Source organism: Chiroxiphia lanceolata, chromosome 5 (assembly GCF_009829145.1).
Source record: "Chiroxiphia lanceolata isolate bChiLan1 chromosome 5, bChiLan1.pri, whole genome shotgun sequence".
NCBI classification, from domain to species: Eukaryota; Metazoa; Chordata; class Aves; order Passeriformes; family Pipridae; genus Chiroxiphia; species Chiroxiphia lanceolata.
The window spans coordinates 34366431-34387216 of NC_045641.1; the positions used below are offsets into that span (position 1 = coordinate 34366431).

At 40.4% G+C, this 20786-nt stretch overlaps 1 protein-coding gene across 1 annotated transcript in view; it reads left to right on the forward strand.

Moving 5' to 3' along the window:
- The window catches only part of MSRB3 (methionine sulfoxide reductase B3), an 82944-nt gene extending 62677 nt beyond the window's left edge, over positions 1-20267 (forward strand). Inside the window, 2 exon segments of the mRNA XM_032687863.1 lie at positions 12566-12663; positions 17634-20267. Of these exon segments, the coding sequence (XP_032543754.1) occupies positions 12566-12663; positions 17634-17798 (263 nt within the window). The 3' untranslated portion in view covers positions 17799-20267.
- The last annotated feature ends 519 nt before the right edge of the window (positions 20268-20786 follow it).

A 20786-nucleotide genomic window follows, 5' to 3' on the forward strand; every position in this document is an offset into this window, starting at 1 on the left:
TGCTGCTGTTCACAACATATTTGACAGTTAAAATACATCACACATTCTCTTGTCCGTTTAATATAAACAATTAGTATTTTAAGTGGAGTCCAGAATCAACCCCAAATAGGAAGATCCAGACAGGCAGTTCAGATAGGAAACTAAGCAGTGTTCTGAATTTATATAATAGTTGTTTGCAGTCAGTTCAACCTAGGCCTAACACACTGTCTACTGCAGCACATCAGAATGTGGAAGGTGGGAGACCAGTGCCTTGTCTTTTGGGGAAGAAGGTTTCATTTTTCATCTCAAAATTATTTCAGCACAACTTTTTATCTGGAATTTTTAGTATGAAATGTAAAATGAAGGAGAAAAATCAAAATTAGAATATAGTATTTTTGTTTTCATATAATGAATTCTTTGTCTAATGAAAAAATTTAGTTGACCCAAGATATATGTTGGAGGAAAGCTTGTTTAAAGAGAATTTTCCTTTTTCTTTTTGTCTTTCCTAGAATGAAGACATTTCAAATCACAGACCTCATTGAAACAAACAAAAAAATCTGGCTTCTCTGTAGGTTTACTTCCTTGAAGTTGAAGCAAACTTGAAATAACAGAAGGGCTTTAATGCAAACTCAGTTTTAGTATAGAAGCAACATAGGGAGCATAGTATCATTCTTTGTAGTTTTAGGGATTCTAACATGATCTTTGCAAAGTGCTAATTTATTTTCTAACTGAGAGAATTTTTAATAAAAATATTATAAACTGAAAAAGCTTCTCAAACCTGACAGAAGACATTTGGGGTGTAATATTATTCAGTTGTAAACCCCTTCTTTTTTGAGTCTAGACAATGTATAGTTCCATAACACAGAGGAGGTAACATTCTGTATAATATTGCTTCACACAGATGGTCTTGAAATTCTGTGTACCTAAAGTCAAGGCCTTTGTGGGCATGACGATCTCTCTGGAAACCTGTCAACTTTTCCATGTCAAAAGCTAAGCATACATCTCAATCTGAAGCTGGACCAGGAGTAGCTATCAGTTAGGACTGAACCCTCTAATTACTAGCATGCGTAAAATATCTGATAGGAAGCATTTAGCCTCACTTCTGCTTGCTGGGGAGGAAGCTAAATTTTAGGTTATAAACTTTACATCAATGACTTTCCCTTTATTCCTTTGCAATGCTCAGTGGCCGATTGCACTGGGCCCTGAAGTGCAATAGTGCAAATACCGAATCATAAATAAACAACTTACCAACTTTGCAAAAGGAAACCAGGCAATTAATTTCTTTTAAATTGAGACTTCCTCTAAAATGAAACAGTCCCCTCAGAGCACTCAGACAAAGCAGCTTCTGCAGCTGTCAACTTGGTTTACACCTTAAAAGAAAAAAAAAAGGAGCAGGGCACAGGGAGTAAAAATGCAAACAGCTTCAGGTCGTTCAATTTCCTGTTTGTTTAAATTTGTCCATCCTGACATGCAGATTCATCACACTCCTTTCCTGGTGACTACTTCATTAGATTAGTTTAGTCAGGTATTCAGAGGGATTTTTATCTTCTGACTCATAAAATTCTTGAATTCCCCTAAGAATTTCCTATGTCTGGAATTTTATGTCTTTGTAGTTTTAGCTGGACTCCTTGAAGAAGTTGCTCTCTAACTTGCTGTTTTTAGCATCTGAAGAGCCAGATAGAGTGTGACTCCTGCTTTTCAGGAAAACTGATCCGTGCTAGCACTTCACCTCTTAAAATTTTAATCAGTTTTTTTAATATATATTTTTAAACTCATCCTTTCCTGACAGTATTTCCCCTTGCTGCCCATGCCCTTTGCAGGTGTCCACTTCAGAATATTTCTGTCCAATTCCAAAAACGCACCCCAGTAGCTCAAAGTGCAGCCCGCACGCCATCCCATCAGGTTTTAATCACTCCTCTGCTTTAAAAGCAGGGAAGCTGAGGTTATGGGTATATTGGACCATTTAGCAGTTGATGAGAAGTGCCTTTGTATATCCCTTACCTGTCTTGTTTTAGTCCTTTCTGAGGAGGGTGAGAGCCAGGTTAGGCTGGAGCCCTGGTGTGTGCTTCTTTGAAGGGTTTAGTGAATTGAAGGTGATGCTTTTTGACATGTGAGCTGCAGAAATGTACCGAGTGATTGTAGTGCCAACTCGCCTGCCTGCACAGGGACTTCGCCGGTGCGGAACGACGGCCCTTCCCTGCCCTGGGTCACCGGCGCTCCGGGGTAGCTCTGGATGGCTTTGAAGGAGGAAGCAGACGGTGGAATGACAGCCTGCCTGTCTTCCAGAAGTCTGGGGGGGAAATGTGGAAAAGACCTTGGCCACCTCTTGTCTCCTCTCCCGGGTCACGGTGTTTGACTGCGCAGGAGCTCCCGGATGGGTGCTCCGAAACGCGGCTAAACGTCCTCTCGCACGTGTGTCTGTCTGTCTATCCTGGAGGTTGCTTCCCTCGAGTACATTTGCTTATGGAATCGGCAGGTGGAGACAAGAACAAGGCCATGCGCTGCGCCGCGTGTCCCGAGCTCCCCCCGCCCGGAGTGGCGGCAGCGCTGAGGGGAGGCCGGGCGGGCCGGGGGCCACCCGAGACAGGAGCTTCTCCCCGCACCCCGCCGTGCCTTTCCCGACCCGCGGTGCCCTTCCGGCGGCAGGGGAAAGGCAGAACGGTAGGGAGGGGTACACGTCCTGGCTGATGGTCCGTGCCCACTAGGGCCCTGAGACATCACCAAGGTCCAGAGGAGAAAGCCCACGGAAATACGAATACAAAGCAGCCTTCAGCGTTAGACAGGACAGTACCCAAAGAACATCCGTAGCTGATGATGTGAATGGCAGCTACTACAGCTAGCCTAGTCCTGTGAGAAGCATGGTGTAATGGATTCAAATCCCCATGAGTACAGGGAGTTTTCCTTGGATACCTGAATGCCTCTATGAGAAGACTGCATACCCACTCATAGAATATTCTGAATTGGAAGTGACCCACAAGGATAACCACGTCCAACTCAAATGAAGGGCCTATACAGGGATCAAACCTGCAACATTGGTGTTATTAGCACCGTGCTCTAAACAACTGAGCTATTCTCAGGGCTTTAGCATCTTGCTGTTTTCTCCTGCATATTGGCCCATTTCCTTTGGCTGATTCTCTCTAAATCTTCTCTTATTTCTCCTCTCACTTATTGCATGAGGTTTCTTTTCCAAGCAAATTACTCCTTCTTACATATGTCTTTACCTACAGTAGCGTAAAACAAAACAAGATCCTGAAGTGAGTTGGATGTTTACAAACCAATATTATTTGTCTGCAAAAACATGTAGGGAGTTTAATTGACTTCCACTGTAACTACTCATACTGTGCCTCATTACAAATGATCGTAGCTTACCTTGAAAATTACTTCCATGTCTTGAACACTTTGCGTATGGTTTGTTTTATTTATGTATTTGGGTAAAAAATATAATAGAAGAATGATCCAGAAGAAAAAGAAGACATCAAAGGTGCGGTCATGGAAGAAATAGCACAGGCACAGAAGCAAATAATAGACCAGTGCTGAGCTGATGTTTGCAGCAGCCATGTTCATGTTAGCACTTGCTCAGTCTTTGGGAGATTTCAGAGGCAAGCTGAGCTTCCCCCAGGAGAGCATTAAAGGAGAACAGCTCCTTATGAGATTGGTTTTAAGAAGTTACTGTTTATTTCCATGAACTGTGTCACTGATTACATAGTATGGCTGTGAAAAGGTTTCCTTTGAAAACCTTCTTGAAAAAAAAATGTAGGTTTTAGGACAAAGGGCATGCTGCTTTGCTTTACAAAACAGAAGGTGAACATTACAATCAGAAATACAAACTTTTCCATTTCAATAGTAACAGTTTTCAGAAGTTTTCAAAGTACAAAGTTTTCCACAGAAAACTTAAAGGAGTTTATGTGAGTGCGTGTGCACACGAATATGATTTTTGTCAGAGTTTTCTGTGAAGAAGGGTCTTTATTTTCTATCAGCATTATTACCCACCTCCTTTTGTTTGCATAAGAGGTTGTTAAGAACATTTAAACCTCCTCCCAAACCAGCACTAACTCCAAAGAATCTAACCCTGCAAATCATTCCTTTTTTTTTTTTCTTCTTTTAGGATTTTGTGCTGTGCTGTAGCTTTTGCATCCTTTTATGCATGACAGCATAGTGTTCAACTGTGCATTGTAGAGACAAATTCTTAGGCAGAGGATAAGGTAAAGTTGCCCTGGGTGCCAAGTCCAGGGTGGCAGAAGTACCTCAGAAGTCTTTGCATGAAGCTGCAGGCAGTAGACCTCGCACTTCCCATGTGAAGGAGGTCTTCAGGACTAGGTTCCTTGCAGGACTTGATAAGCCTGCAGTTCATGATGAGATGTTCCTGCACTGGGATAAAAATCCTGCTCTAGAAATGTATCTATTTTAAGGACTAGCTTAGTGAATAAGATGTAATATTAGGCAAAGAGGAGAGTTTTGCTCTCCGCCACTTCATAGTAGCATGGAAAGGAGCCATACTGCACCTCTCCATACTCTCCTCCTACAGCGTCTTGTCCTGTGGCCAAATGGCCCTTGCAGCAGACCTGGTGATTTGAGGCTCTGTCTTCACCCTGCTTTCAGTGCTCTATTCTGTCAGCCTTTGGCAGACATTGCCATCAGCTAACTGCCCCAGTTTTTGCCCAAATCCTGACAAAAGCTATCCTTGATAGCCACGAAAATTATGTCCATTCTTAGTTATTTGTGACCAAGTTTCCTTACCAAGACAGCTTATGCAATATCTAAAGTAAACAGAAGAAAGGGGGTCTTTGTATTTCTTTTCTTTTTGCTTGTGTGTTTGGTTGGTTGGTTTTTTTAATCAGTGTAATAACTCTTTCCCTTGTTTCAGAACTTTGCAGCAGTAATGAGAACCTATTTGTCCAGCAGAAATGAAGAGGATGCTTGTATGCTCCAGCTCAGTGCTGGAGGCACTGTAGAAGGAGGTTCGGTAGAAGGAATATAACTGCAAAAAAGGAAGACAGTACAGACTTCTTTTTTTTTAATGTAGTTAAAATTAATTCAGTCAGAATTCCACCTCTGCAGTTTCAGTTTTAAGTGTGCAACTGAGTTCTGGCTGTTCTTTACAAACTTTATTTCCCAGACATGCATAACAATACTAAGAGGAAACTCTTGCAACAAACAACTTGTGGATGTTCATTACCTGAAACACCCCATGACAAATTTTTCAAATATGTACTTCATCAGCGACTGCTGTTCATTTCAATGCCAGATACTGATTATTAAAAGGTTGCATTTGCTGTTTTTTTTAACTTTCTCTGTGAACATACTGCATTAGGATTTCAGTTTTGTCACTTCCATCGTAAGGCCTGCCAGCTCTACTGCTATCCTGATTTACTCATCCTATATGAAATCTTTCGCTATTTTAGTGAGTTGCACAGATAACTCGTACGTATACCAATTGCAAGATATTTTGCAGTATATACATTTGTTTTACCAATACTGCTTTTGGAAGGAAAACAAAAGCATCTATTCGCAGTTAAATGCTTTGGACTGAGGTTATTAGGTCAACAGTAAATTTTAAAAACTATTTGAGACATTTCTTGATGGCATTTTAAAATTATAGCTTAAGGTTACACTGCTTCACACAGTTCTGTTTGGCTCCTTTGATGCTGAAGATCTACAGCTGACTTATGTGTAAGATATATTTTTTAAAACATTAGCTATGATTTAAAGTAGCAAGAGACACTGTTCAGATGAGGGGAGAAATCCATCCTTTGGGAGGAAGTGAGTTAGGTTCAGTAGTTTTGTTGAACCTGAACCAAGAAAGAAACCAGTAGTAACTCAATCTTTTTAAGAGGACTTGAGGAAGATCCCAGCTTCTGCCTACCTGTAGATTTTAGCAGCAGCCTGTACATTCAAGATGTCAGGAATATTACAGAGGAAGGCTCTGAAAGAGCAGGCTTATATTTATCAGTGTTTTAGAACACAGTGAAAGCATTAAGGAAGCAGCTAGAGCAAAAGCAATATTGTGATAGAGTTATTAATTGCTAAAGAGAGTAGGCCCCATGCTTTTATTGCTCAAGAGACATCAGGGGCACTCTTGTTCTGAAAAATTCAGATGTCAAATGAAATCATAGATGCAAAGTTTCAGATCTCCCTTAACAATCATTTTAAACAAATATAACCTCATCCCACTTACAAAGAAATAAATCTGGATTGCATATGCTGTTTCATGGTAAGTTGTTTTGATGCTCAGAGTGCTGTAGTGGAAGAAAACAAATACCACCTTTATTCATGACTTTCACTTTTTTATTTCCCTAGCAAGAAACATAAAGGAAAAAACAGATGATGATTGTCTCATAAAAGCTGCTGTTAGAAGTTCAGTTGTTTTGAAACATTCCCTTCCCACACTGTTCTGCCAGAGTGGTATTTGCCTGCTGCAGTAACCCAACTTTGCTGTTAGAAAGAAGCCCTCTTTTTACTTTTTCTTCCAAAATTAAGCTTCATTTTGCCTTTGTGTTGTCTGCCTCCCCCCCCCAGCCACAGCCTAGCTACCACTCTGATGCTCTTTTGGCATGTTCTGTTGAAAAACAGTACGACATTGTCCTTCTTTTATCTGGATGGTGCTGGAAAGGAACAACCTTTTTTTTCCGTGTGGAATACATATCTAATGTAAAGCTGTTCGCTGATGAACAAGAATGTTTCAGTGCTCAATTCTGTTTCTAGCTACATTTGGGTAAATTAGATGAACCTCCATAGATAGTAATGTTACCTGACGGTAAAATAATTGTAAGTAAGAATATTCATTATTCATTCATCATCATGGAGATATTATGAAAAATAACCCAGGGTGTTCTGTGTTAGCCAAACCCCCCCCTATATCTGCACAGGCATGCTACATAATAGCAACATGTCACTTTGTAGTTCTACATTAAACTTTTATGTGAGAAGTTACAGCTGTGGATGCCTGTGTCTTTCAGATTCTGTTTCAATAAACCTTTGAGAGAGAAAAAAGTGAAGGCCCTTCAGCTTTACAGCAGTTTCAAAGCAGAAGCTTTATTACCTTTTTTTTAAATCCTAATACGCTTTATGTTTTAAACAGACCTAGCTTTTCAGTGAAGATAAATGATGAGACTCTACCTTAAAAAGCCTTTGGGTTTTCTTTAATCTGCATTAGGTTAAAAGGGAATCAGAATTCTAAAAATAGGGCACATCAGAGCAACAGGGTATTTTTCAGGTCAAGGTCCTCTTTTCCATCTGGTGCCATTTGGTAGTTCTAACATCTTCCATCTTCCCCTACTTCTCCATCTGTAAATAACTCACTGAAGTAAATGCTTCGAATAATTACAACAAAGAATGATAAAATGCATATTGGACTTAATCTCTTTGGAATCTACAATGAAAAACATAAATACAGACATCACAGTTATTGAAAAACTGTGAGGTCTCTCATCAGCAGGTGTATGAAATGGGAATAATGTCAGAGCATTACATGTTTTGGGTTGCAATTGTGCTGTTCAAAAAACTGTCAAAGGGCATATTAGATCAGGAGAGGGGAAAAAATAGCCTAGCAGGGTTGATTTTCAGAAGTAGCCTGCCGTTTCACTTCTGCAAATAATTATAGACTCATACTTTAACAATTAGATATCTAAATGCTTGCATCCATTTATTAGGAAGTTGGAGACCTAACTAGAACAAAGTATATGCAAACTTGCAAAACTGGAAGGAGGTTTGAGATGCTTCTAAAATTGATTAATCAATCAGCTGCTGGACTGCTTTCCAAAAGCTTATGGGAACAAAATGTCTTTCTTTTTTTTCTGTGAGGTCAATATCGCCCCAAGAAAGAGTCCTGGAATAGCCCATGAGATAAGGTGCTTTAGAGCTTCCTGGGTTAATGTGAAAGAAACAGTCTACTCCTGTAGAGTTTAATATCTCTACCAGGAATGCACAAAATGGGCTGGACTATGGGCACACCTTTGCTGTCACTGCCTTCCTTTGACATTACAAATACTTTGGCATCTCAGTTTGAGAAGGAGACAAACTCTTCGATTTGTCAGCTGTCTGGGACTGCTGTGTGCTGGCAGCCTGTGTTGTCCTTATACCCACCTTGTGCCAGCTTCCTGTGTAAGTGTCCGCCATAGACAGATCATTAGTTATATTGAGTCAATCAAGTACCTAGAATAGGAGGTCCGAAAGTGGGAAAGAAGATGCCTCTTTTGAATGATTTGAAACCCTCTGCCCATCGTGGCAAAAGGAGCATCCAGCACTGGTTACCAAAGCCAACATTTCTCATCCTGCCTGTTCTTCTGTGTTGCTGCCCAGGGCAGTACCAGGCAAGAAAGCATTCTTTGATGGAGAGGAATAAACCACTGTCCCCTCTTTGCCAGAATAGGGACCATTATGAAAAACAAAAGATTTGGTTTTGGTGAGAGGATGTGGGGTGAATTTTAGAAATGTTGTGCAGCTTTTAAAAAATATTCTAATATTTGTCCTAATATTTTCTAAATATATTTGTCCTAGAATGAGGAAGAATGGGACATGATTCAGTATGTGTGACACCCAGCAGCGTAAGATCCTTTCTGTTACTCATGCAGGATGGAGCGGAAAAGATCTGTCAGTTTACACGTTTTTCATGTGTAAACTTGACAGAAGTACTTGACAGAAGAAAGTTTCATTGCTTTATTTAGTGTATTTAAGATCCAAGAAACTATAATTGCTATATATCTGAAAAATTATTCATCTCTGTGGCTTGCTTATTAACTTAATAGAAACTGGCCCTTAGGACATACCAGCCTGATTCCCATGCAAAGGGTTGTCAGAGCGAGCACAAACATAAGAGACTCTTATTTTAAAGCCTGTTTATATTGCCAGTGTGGTGTGAAGTGGTTGTGAATCTAAGAATGAGCCCATTTTAGATGTCTAGAATGCATTAAAAATTGCTGGCTATTACTGTGTCATACTGTCCCTCAAAGTAAACTTTACTTTCAGGTAAATGTATTCACAAATCTTAAGTGCTGTTCACACACACAAAAGTGCAAATGTCCTTTGAAGTTGTTCACTTAGCTGGGAAGCTCCCCCCACCCTTATCTTGTCTCTTGCAATTACCCTTTGCCCCTTTCCTCCAGAGACTGTTTCTTCCTAGCTGGCATGTGTTACCATCCTTCAAAAGACAGCAGCCCCGTTCCTGCTGCCCATCAGATGTGGTGAGCTAGACCTGACAGAAAGCCATCATCCAGGGAGAGTTGATTCTCAGAATCACAGTTTGCAACGGGTCTCCTCCAGCGCCCAGCCTCTGCAGTGCTAGGGGCTACTGTTTCTCTCTACTTTGCAGAAGCAGAGGAGATCCCAAATGGTCATCTTTCCCTCCCTCCACCACCCCATTCCCTACAGGAGGATGTGCTTTACAAGTAGCCAGATAGCTTTCAAAATGGACTGAAGCTTTAATGCACAGCTAAGGGAAGTCTAAAATGTAGAGGGAGCCAACCATTTTGCAGCCCTACAGCTGGGAGGAGGTAGAGGTGCAAGAGGACAGGAGTGGGGGACTGGAGCCAGGGTGGCAGGAGAAGTGGCCTGGTGCTTGCAAAAAGGGAGGCCACTGCTGTGTCATTTACCACTTATAAAGACAGAGAGATCATATGGAGGGTCCACAAGGTTCTGGTTGGATTTCTATGTCACTAGGAGTTAGCTAATATGCAGGCAAGAAGACTGCTACTGCTACAGGTTGTTTTGAAGTAGACAAAATGGCAAGAGAAGGCTTAGCAAACTATCAGGTGGGTTTTCTGCTCTAGCACAGGAGAGGAAATGAGACAGCAAAGAGAGGTTGATTTTCCTGGTCAGTTAGGCTCATCAACTCAATGAGCAATTCACTTGTCTTCCTTTCGAGGTCAACAGACTGATAGTGTGTCTCACTGCACCCTTCAGGACCCTTTCTATTCCAAGGTTTGCTCAGTTTTCTGTCAACCCCAATGGAGTTTGTCCCAGGAATGCTCATGCCTGGGTCGCCATGTTGCTCAAGAAGAGATGACTTGACGGAGAGTTAAAATTCCAGACTGTGGAGGCACAGTCTGTTTCCTGTTCCCTCTCTTGGGGACCATATGTTGCAGTGGTGGAGCCTGTGGAGCATGTGTCACATGTAGCATGAACTGACAGCCTAATCTGAAGTCACTCCAGTTGGGTACAAAGACTCCTTTAGGAGAAGCTTGCCTGTTTATATAGGTTTCAGATGACTTCAGTTTTTAAAAGTGCATGGAGTGCATCTAAAGTAAATAATTTTTCTGTGGTGAATGAGAAGAGCAAAAGGAGAAATCTGGAGAAAGAAGAATGGATGGTCTTTCTTAATGTCAAAGTTGACATAAACACGTCTCCTCCAAACCCCTCTCACAAGATGACTTTCTCAGCAAGACACAGGTTACTTCAATCTCCTTGTAGCAGTCTTTGAAGCTTCCCCCTTATTGCTGTTACGGAGGAGGCAGGGTTGTCTTTGAGAATTTCTGCAGCCCTGAAATGTGCCTCCTCCAAAGGCTTTCACATGATCAGATAGCTGGTTGCTCCAAACAGCTCCCTCTTTGGAACTTCTCTGCCATCACACAAGGGTAAACTGGTATGTCTGTTTTGCAAAATTATTAAATTAAGAAAACTAAAAAGGCTTCATTAAAAATATTCTGACAGGCTCTATGTAAGGCTTCAATTTTTGTTAGACAGTGACTCAGCTAAGAAGATGATGAATGGCGTTGGAAAGGAGCCACCAATTAGGAGACATCAATTTTTCTGTCAACGGGATAACCCCTTTTACAAAACTTGTCATATGTTTACTTTTTTTCTGTTTGTGAAGGTAGTTGTTTGGCAGCAATATTTTGCATGAGGGGAAGAATTTATAAATTGGGTTTTTTTGTGGTTGTCATTGCTGTGTTGTTTTGAGTTCCTGTCTTGTAGGATATTTTCCTTGTTCAGGGTTCTTGCTCCTCAGTCAGTGTGCTGTGTGTAATCCTTCCATTTTTAATACTTGGAGGGGGGATGACTACTTATTTCTCCAATGAGTTCTGGAGTGGAAACACTTGTAATGGTAGTAGGCACCTTGGGAGCACAAGACTTGGGGATTGTAATGTCTTCAGGTAGCTTAGGAATGCCACTGTGTGTGTGTTCCCAAGAGGAAAAGAAATACATTTCTGAGCATTTATTTATCAAAAAAATTACATTTGTTATGCTTATGTCCTAGTAAATGTTCTTCCATACTTAATAATTTAAGATACAACTGAAGACATATCGATTTTTTTCTGGTTTACATGTTTTCTGTGCACACATTCAGAAAACTTGATAGCTTCCACATCTCCTTTTTACTGTATAGGAAGTTTTACTCACTTTTCGTATGGGAAGCTGTATATATCCTGTATTCATCTGTATGCAGTGATTTGCAGCTTCTGCTATGTTTCTTAATAGCTTATTGCAAGTCATTTTATGAAATCACTAGTAGCAAATGCTTAACAGATATTAGAAGAAAAAACAAGTTCTGTATTCTTAGGCATATGTGTAACGTGTAGAGAGAACAAGAGCTGCCTGTGTATATTATATTTGGCAAGAGACTGAATGAGAAGAACAGGTAGCTGGTGAGATTTCAGATGGGCACTGTAGATATCGACATCTTAAAACCTGTCAGGTTCTTATATGAGAACCCTGCTTCAGGAAACGGAGCATTATGATGGTTTTTGAGAGGTGGCTGAAAAGTTACAGCTATGTAATGGGTTGGTTTTTACCTGTGCTGTGGACAGGGGAAGACTTTACATGGAATAGTTAGGGCATGGAAGGTCTATTTAGGTAAGTGGCCATTACTGGTAGGTCAGATATATACCTCATCATCATCTGGAGTCAGGTCACGCAGCTCAGTGCTCAGGTAGCAGCTGCGTTGAACATGCGCATTAGTGAGTGCAGTTGTTTTATCCTGGATGTAGACCACATGCAGACCACCCACTAGTGTCTAATATAGGCGTAGTTATGATTCCACTTGTCCACGTCTGATCTGAAGCACTCATTACTGTTTTGAAATGAGACACAACAGTAGTCATCTCACTGCCTCTAATGTGTGATGTGTCAGTGTCTGAGCACATCTTTCTGGGTTTACCTTGGTGAAGGCAAAGATTAAGGCAGGTTTTGGGGCTCTAAATTGCAATTCCCCAAATCTTTTAAAAAAGTACCTTTAGACTGCAAAAGCAAAAGCACTTGTGTTTTGTAAGATCTTGCTGTTTATCTTCAGGGTGGAATTTGTGCTTTTTTTAAACTGATGTCGAGGCTGAATCTGGCTTACCTGAGCAATCACGTTTGTTCCCGAGCTAAACTGCTACCACTGCTTTTGGTGGAGTGCAGGAATCCCTGTGGAGATGGAAGATGGGCAGCTAGTGGCAGCTTAGTCCTTTCCTGAAAACAACTTTGTATTTAGAGGGTAAGGTGTTTTTCCAAAGTACCTAAGTGATTTAGGATAAAAAATCTCCATTTCATTTATTTCCAGGCTCTGGAGTGAGATAAACATTTTTCAGAATGTGATTCTATCCTGCTTTTTACAATGCTATCTGCCACAAAGACACTCTCTTTTCCTACCTATCTTGTTCCTCTTTTCCAGGTTGGCCTTCCTTTTATGATGTGATCAGTCCCGATGCAATTACTTTCAACGATGATTTCTCCTATGGGATGCATCGGATTGAAATATCCTGCAGTCAGGTTAGTTTATAGCACGTACAGACCGTTCTGATGGCAAAGGCTGCAAAAACCATTACAGCGTGCTGTAGTTTCCTTGGGATTTGCAAACCTTTCAGTGCTATTAAATAGTAACCATTGTGAGAGGGCACAATGGGTTGTAGGTATAACAGCTGAGTGGAGCGAACTGAAGGCACAAAGGGCTCATTGGAATGCACATTGTTGTCTTGTGAGATTTAGCAGAGCAGATGTAAATGGTTGGACTCAGTGCTGAGTTGACAAAAATAGTCTTCCTGAAGAGGGTCCCTACAAAGGAGCTTCTGAGCCTGAGCCTGACTCCACATGTGAGTAGTTGAGAGAAGTTGAAAGCAATGGAGCGACTATCTGTGTGCTGATTCCATCACTCTACATTACTGTGCAGCCGTGCTAACTCATTCCCAACACTCATTCCCAGCGCAGTCCTAATGGCTACTTCAAACAATCCCATCTGCCAGAATAATGAAGTCAGTAGTTCTTCAAAAGATGCCCAAATTTTCCGTTATCTGTCTTGTTCTACATTCTCTCATCCTTTGTACTGCCCTCCTTTCTATGAAGGGAATGGCATAGTCATTACCTAGCAAAGGAAGGAGCTGCTGCATTGGTGTCCAGCAGATGTACCCAGCAACTTGCAGTCCTCTAGCTCCACATGCTCAAACTCCTCCTGAGAGAAGCAGCAGCTTCATTTGGGCAGTAATAATTTGCTGTTCTCCTTCCAGACAGTATTGTTGAGGGGGTTACTGATTTCATGCCTGACAATATGCATCCTTACTAGTCAGTCAGTCCTCATGTATAACGCTCAGAGTGAGTTAAGAAACTTCTCAAGAGTATCTATTACCTTCAGTCTGTGTAGAGCATTTGGCCCAATATGTTAGTCAAATTAATGTGTCTGCTACTGTGTCATGTGTACTACATAATTCTGTCATTTCTACATTGATTATATGCTTTAGAAGATACATTCAACACTTTATGGGAACATCCGTTTCCCTAAATTCCCTAGCAAGGTAGCGATGGGATGGCAGATTGGGAAGCTCATGCTTCACCAGTGGTTACTGGCATAACCAAAAATGCAATCCAGTCTCTTTAACTCTGCTTGGTAGGCCTGAATAGTGCTAAAATCAGCTTACTGCCAACTTCTGAGCCTGTATCTGTTGACACACTTCAAGAGATGGCCAGAGCTCCTGGAGAAGCCCAAGGCAGCCTGTGGTCAGGCCAAGGAATCTGGGAATGTCATTTACCTGTTGCCAAACAAAATAGTGTTAGCAGAACCTGAGACCAGCAGTATTAGCAGCAGTCACCTGCAGACACCATAAAATCAAAGCAAAACCAAACCCAAAACCTGAATTTGAAGGAAAAAATACGACCAAGGTTGCTATATAATCCAATAGCAACTTCCTACCAGCTATTCCAACTTCCCAGGGCAGTAACCCCACAGATGATCAAGTCACACAGAAAAATAGCTTGGGGAGTGATGAACATCTTTGCAGCCAGTGCTCAGCACAGTTAAATCTGCCACATTGTGTATCTATAGCAAAACCATTTCCTCCCTTCCTTGGAGCACCAGGAGTGTGAATCACACATGCAGCTGCAAAAAATATGCAGTTTTACTGCAACCTGAAAAGCAGTGGGATTGATATGGCAGGCCTTGGTAAAAGTGAAGATAAATACCTTCTCCCACACTGCAAATGATATTAATGATGAAAAAGTAGTTGATTTTTCTTTAAAAGTCCTTCCACTTATCTGAGAGAATTAAAAAAAAATTCTCTTTTAATGTTCTCCATTATAGAAAGTAAACACTTGGTGAAAAATCACTATAATATTAATCAAATACATCCATGGGATTATCCTAGAAATAACTTTCACAGTTTTTTGGAAACACGTCACCCTGAGTGTATTTAAAAAGTCAATGAGTAGTGACAGATAGAAGTTAATACAAAGGCATTTGAGGAATACTGTAAAACTGGTTGCATCTCTCTTTTTTTCCTCCTTCCTGTTCAAGAGTCCCTTCCCCTGTGGTCTCCCTAGCTACTCTTTCTACCTGTACAAATCATACCTGTAAAATTCCATAGTCACAGAAGTACTGTTTGCACACCAGTAGCTTTGACTTTGCTACGGCAGCTGACTGCAGGCTGCTTTCCATGCCTCCCAGCAGCATATTAGAACCAGGAGGCTTGGGACATCCAAGCATACTGACAGTTAGCAGTGACTCCCCTTTTCTGCTCCCAAGCACATATTTCAAATGCTTTAACTTACTTCCCTGTCCAAGTGCATTCTGGCCAATATATTTATGTGCAAGGCTGCAACAGACGATTGTTTCTTTTTCAGAGGCTTTCCAGGCATGTATATATGTCCTAGAAAAATGGTCAGCACCTATTATGTGTGACGAGGACAGTAAAGTCAATTCATCCTTTATACTCTCAGCTGAGGGCCAGGTTTCTTATACTGTGATACAAAGGATTGAATTACATTTCTGTTTACGGCAGATGAGTTATAGAATCCTCTACACAAAGAATTACCACATAAATTCTTGGTTGGGGTAATCTCAAAAGGTTACAAATTTTGCAGTAATCCAATCCTGGTGTGATTCTGCCATCACAAGAAGGTGTAATGAGACTACCTCGGACTCTCACACAACTTCTCAGGTTTTGTGAGGAAAACCTTTTTGACAGATTGTCTTTATAGTCTGTATGTGAGTATATTACTCCTACAGACCATTTCTCTCTACGGTTTCTCTTGTTCTGTTTCTGTTCAGTGGAGAGGGAGTGATTTATCTTTTGTTAAATGTTAATCTGGAAAAGATCTGTTTAACACTTCCAGCCAGGAGGTTTTGAAGCGTTCTTAGTTGAAATGAGATGATTTAATTAGGATGCTGAGCGTTTAGAAAAGTACTCTCTCTGGGACACTTAATTTTTTTTATTTTTTTCCCAAGGTATGGAAAAGCTTTATAGTCAGGTGAAATGCCTCATTGTTAGATACCCTACTCTGAGAAAAGGCCCAAATTTTCATCCCAAACTGCCTAGAAAAGGCCTTCAATATAAAGGAAAATGAAAAAAAAAATAAGCAGTGAAGAATGGAGGAAATGGTAGCAAGACAGCAGTCTTTCAGGAACAAGACTTGAAGCTTTGTTTCTCTAGGTCCCATTCAACTTTCCTTTGCCTTTGCCTTATTTGCCATGTTTTATCTTCCTTCCTTACAAAACTGAGCAGCTGCTGCTTAACCCAGTCATCCATGCCATTTTACATTGCCTCTGGGAACACATTCTGCTGATACCATGGGCTAGAAGCCCTCAGTTGTTATTGGGGTCCTTGCAGGACTGCCATGGCTGTCTTAGTGACTTCCAGGAGCAGGGAGCCTGCCCTGGAATGTGTCTGTAAGAGTGGGACCAACAGGTGGGAGAACTGAAGCTTCATATGCTTACCTGTCCTGCTCCTGGGGGCAGTGAAGAGTATTGTTTCATCTGTCATTAAACAAGAAGAGTTTCTGTCCTGCCTAGCTAGTGTGAGAGCCTTCCCCAGCCTTTTAGTCTGTTGAGACGGTTTAACCTGAAGGCAAGACTTTACCTGCTTCTACAGACACCCTTCCTGCTGCTTTGTTAAATGAAAGGCTGTAACAGCAGGAGAACATTAGCAACACATTAACTGCAGGGTAGAGATTTGCTGTCACTAATTCATTCACAGTTTGGAATAATTACTATTGCCTCTGTATTTGGAGTACTATGAATTAATTAAATGTTTAGAATAATTTGCAGTCTTTAATTTTTGCAGTCTGACTGCGAGCCCATGAGCAGCTCTGTGATCTCAATTACATCATTCCAGCTCTCACTGAGATCAGCTATTGACTTGCAAGGCCGAGGCTCTTTGGTAAAACAGCGTGACTTTCCTGTTCAAGATAAATATTTCTCCAGTGCAAGGTTTTATTTTTTTATTTCTTGTGGCAGGCTGTAAAAATGAACTTGTGGAATTTAGGCAACTAATTACAAGAAGTTCTAATTACCCATTTAAGTTGTCAGCTATAATGTGCAGTGATAGTAATCTTAATTTTTGAGTTAGGTTCAGTGGGATTAGCTTCTTCAAAATATTGTACTCTTCTGTAAAGTACTGTTACCTTTCTTACAGACAGGAGCAGTAGTGTTCACCCTGGTTACCACTGCAAGTGTCTGGGTCTTGTTCATACAGACCAAAGGTAGTTTCATATTTCTTACAAAAAGCAAAGTTCAGCATAATTTATAATTACTCCCAACTAAAGATTATTCATTTAGAAATATTGTACATATCTTTACTACAGGTCTTTTTCAGTCACCTGTCCCTATCTCCTATATACTACAGAAATTATTAGAGATGAATAGGATGAGCTCCATCCCCTCTGGGGGCAAAGAGCATTGGAACCCCAAGAAGAACCCTGATGCTCAGAAGATGCTAGGCTGTAGAAAGGAAAATAAAAAAAAGACTGGGAGGTACATTTTGAACAATATCTTCACTGGTTTAGGTCCTCGCAAGGATCACCGATGTTTTAATGTTTTTTTTTCACCGAGGGGTGTAGCAGATGGCTGCAGGCTGAGGAGAGCCCAGAGCTGAGGCTGTCCCTTTCTTCCACAGATATCCTTAACAGCAGTAAGTGAAACGTGGGCATTGCTGCCCTCACCACCCTTTTTTAAACTGAGCTCCTGCCATGAGGTCATTCCAGAGACAGGCGGCTCCTCTGAGATAGTGGTCCAACCAAGCATACTCAGCAGCATGACAGGAAACACTCAGGAAATTTGGATTTAGAGTCTTAGGTACCTGTGATATCTCAGAAGATCATCTTCCTGGATCACTCTTACAAATAAATGTAGGTTGTAAATCCCACCTGAAAGGGCAATGTAGGCACCAATGTGCTTCCTGTTAGTCATTACTTAATACCACAGTGATGCCGTCGAGCTGCACAGAAACACAGTGATACTCTATTGTATTTTGTTTCAGTGTGGTGCTCACCTGGGGCATATTTTTGATGATGGACCTCGCCCAACTGGCAAACGGTACTGCACAAACTCTGCTTCATTATCTTTCAAGCCAGCAGACAAGAGCAACGCTGGAGAAGGCAGCGGTAATGCCAGTCCTGCCCAAACAGGCAAAGCTGAGCTGTAGGAAGAAGCAAAGCCTGCAGAAAACTGCGCTGATCCCACAAGGAATGTTTTTTAAGTTGCCTGCTCTCTTATATCCTAAGAATGTTCAAATATATGAAAGCATTTTGCACCATCCTTCTTCTTCCTCACTTTTTTCAGAACTGAGGCCTTGCCTGCCAGTGCATTTACTATATAATTGGATTGAAAAATGTGTTTGCTGAGTCCACAGGTTTTCTTTTCCTTTATTTTCTTTGAGATTTCTTTGGGGAACCTTTAAATTGAGAGGCTTTGACTTCATTAGTTAATTAGTTTCTTCTTAATGCTATGTTACTCTAGGTTTGAGCACTATTCCTTTTTGTGTGGGAGATGGGACTTATGTTTATCTCCAGTCTAAAGGAAACTTCTGGATATAAGAAAATCCTGAATTCCTAGTGCATCTCTGCTTTGTTCTGACTTGTGAGGCATGCAGCCTTTGGTCATATGTATTCAGCCATCTCCCAGCATCAGCCACACCCTGCAAAAACTTGTGGTTATGACTGTTCCTTCCCAACTGAGAGGGGTGAATGAGATGTTAAAACCATCCTTTGGCTAATTTACTGCCAAAATTTCAAGGGTGTGGTTGAGAGGATGTAAACATTATCTCACCATCTGTTTCCCCTTTGTTCAGTATTTAAATCAAGGTTTTAACTAGTAAGGCTCACTTTTGCAGGCTACTAATGAGGCTTTTTCTGTTGTGAGGCCTGTTCAAAAAGTGTAAAGCAAATCTGAATTAAAGCTGAAAGCTGCAGGGGGTAATTATATGGACAAGTGCAGAGATAAACTTGCAAAGTAAAGTAGATGAGGGATGACAGTAGGCTCTTTATCGTGTCCGTTTCTACAAGGATTCAGAAGCATGACAGAGTGCTAGAAGGGAGTTTAGAAATGAATGCAGTAGAAAGAGGGAGACCCTCCTGAAGTATTCAGTTTTAAAGATTATCTGGTCTGGATGCATACTGTCTACAAGACCCCAGCCTTTAATTTGTGCAATTGTGGTATAGGACATGAGTGACGGGGTTGGTGCAAGAAATGAATTTGAAAAAAGCCTGTAAGAGCTCCAGAAATTTTCATGTAGAAAAATTTGGTGTCCCATAACTTATTTTTCTCATCTGCTTTTAGATTTTGGTCAATAATAGTTTGTCTAAAATTGTGCATAATACTGTTTTTTAAGCTATATTATACAATATTTGCTAACACCACTTTGCCTTTAAACATTGAGAGACTTAATATGGTATTTACTTTTATTAGCAAACTTTGTGACTAACATGTTTGGATCCAATTTTATTTCCAGAAGGAACAAAGCAACCACTGATTTTTATGGAAGCAGGATTGAGGTTTTTATGTCGGGGATAATAAACATATTATCTAAAGTGCAAACATCCTTCAGTTAAAATATAGCTACTGTGAAAGCATATGGAATGGTCAGAGCTGCCTTTTTTTTTTTAGCAACGTAGGAAAGACATGAAAAAACCATACAGTACCTTAACATAAAATAAGGATGATAAATATTTACAGCAGAAACACTTGGCTTTGCGGTAGCGAGCACCTACTCAAATGAGTATTTCCCCAGATGTCATGCAAGGAATTGCTCACTGGCTGCAGGAAAGGTTGTGCAGTTTGACCTTTGGTGTTTCAAGGCGGTCGAGTTTCTCCTAGTCTCATTGTTTTTTAGCAGTTTCTTCTATGAGGACTGCTTTTATTCCTTGCTTTTATTTAAAGAAAAGGAGTTTTTCTCTACCACATTTTCTGACCTAAACATAAAAAAGACAGCATCTATAAAAATGTGGTACATAAATGTAGTTTAATTCCGGATTGCTGTTCGATTTAAGTGTTATCAAATTTCAGTATATTCCTGCCTTATGTTAAAGAAATATTTTACTTAAGCTTCAGAACACAGTAATGTATACTGTCCTACAGGAGATTTATTTTTGCAGGATATGGAATGCAATGAAATGAGTCAATATGGTGAGGTGTATGTGATCTCTGGGAGTTAGATCATTTAGTATAGGAAATGCATTGTTCTCATGCACAAACTATACCACAGCACAGTGCAAGGTAATACAGATTTCCTTTTATTGCTCTCAGAAGGTGCTAGTAGGAGCTAGTATTGAACTGTCCAAATTTGGTTCAGTCTGGTGATGATCGTGACAGAGGAAACTTGGGAACTGAGCATCATGTATAGAATAAGAGAATATTTCTGTATGTTTAAATTTTGCACTGTCTAGATGCTTATAAAAACTGAATGCAAACTGTGTAGAAATAGCAAACTATATTTTCTGATATCTCTATTTTACTCAGATGTTTAAATAACATACCTTAAAAATCATGTAAGTCACACATGTTATTTATATATACTATATATATATATATATAAAATTGCACATGTTTTTATATATATATATGTACACACACATATATTATTCAAGTATAATTTTAGCCTTCTGTACCTTTTTAATAACTGAAACCTTTCCTTAAGAGGGTTCAATACTTTTAAGAAATCAAATATACATTTTTCAAATTAAATTTGTTTTCATATATTTGTTGTACACAAATATAAAATAAATTTCTTTATAAATAATTCTGGTTTGCTTCCTTATTTTTCTGGTTTTATGTCAGATTTTTGCACCCCTATCTGCAGCATGTCTTAGGGAACTGCTTTTACTTTGCTCAACTTTAACTTAGCAGAAGTTTTAGCCACTTCTGAGAGATGCAGTGTGGGATGTGGTGAGTTGCAGGCAGGCATGTTGTAGAAGCCCTACAGTGCCCAGGTTCAGTCTGAAGTGGAGAAATTCAGCTGGAAAGTTGGTTTCTGCTGAAGTTTCATCTCCAAGGATGCAGGTTTGGAATACTGCACAGGCAGAAGGTTAAGGCTACTCAGGAAATCAGCCCTGCAGTGGATTTTAAAAGAGGGAGGGGCAGAGGTTGCAGGCTGTTTTTAAACCAGCTTCCATGTTTGTGTTTGTGGGAACCAGAG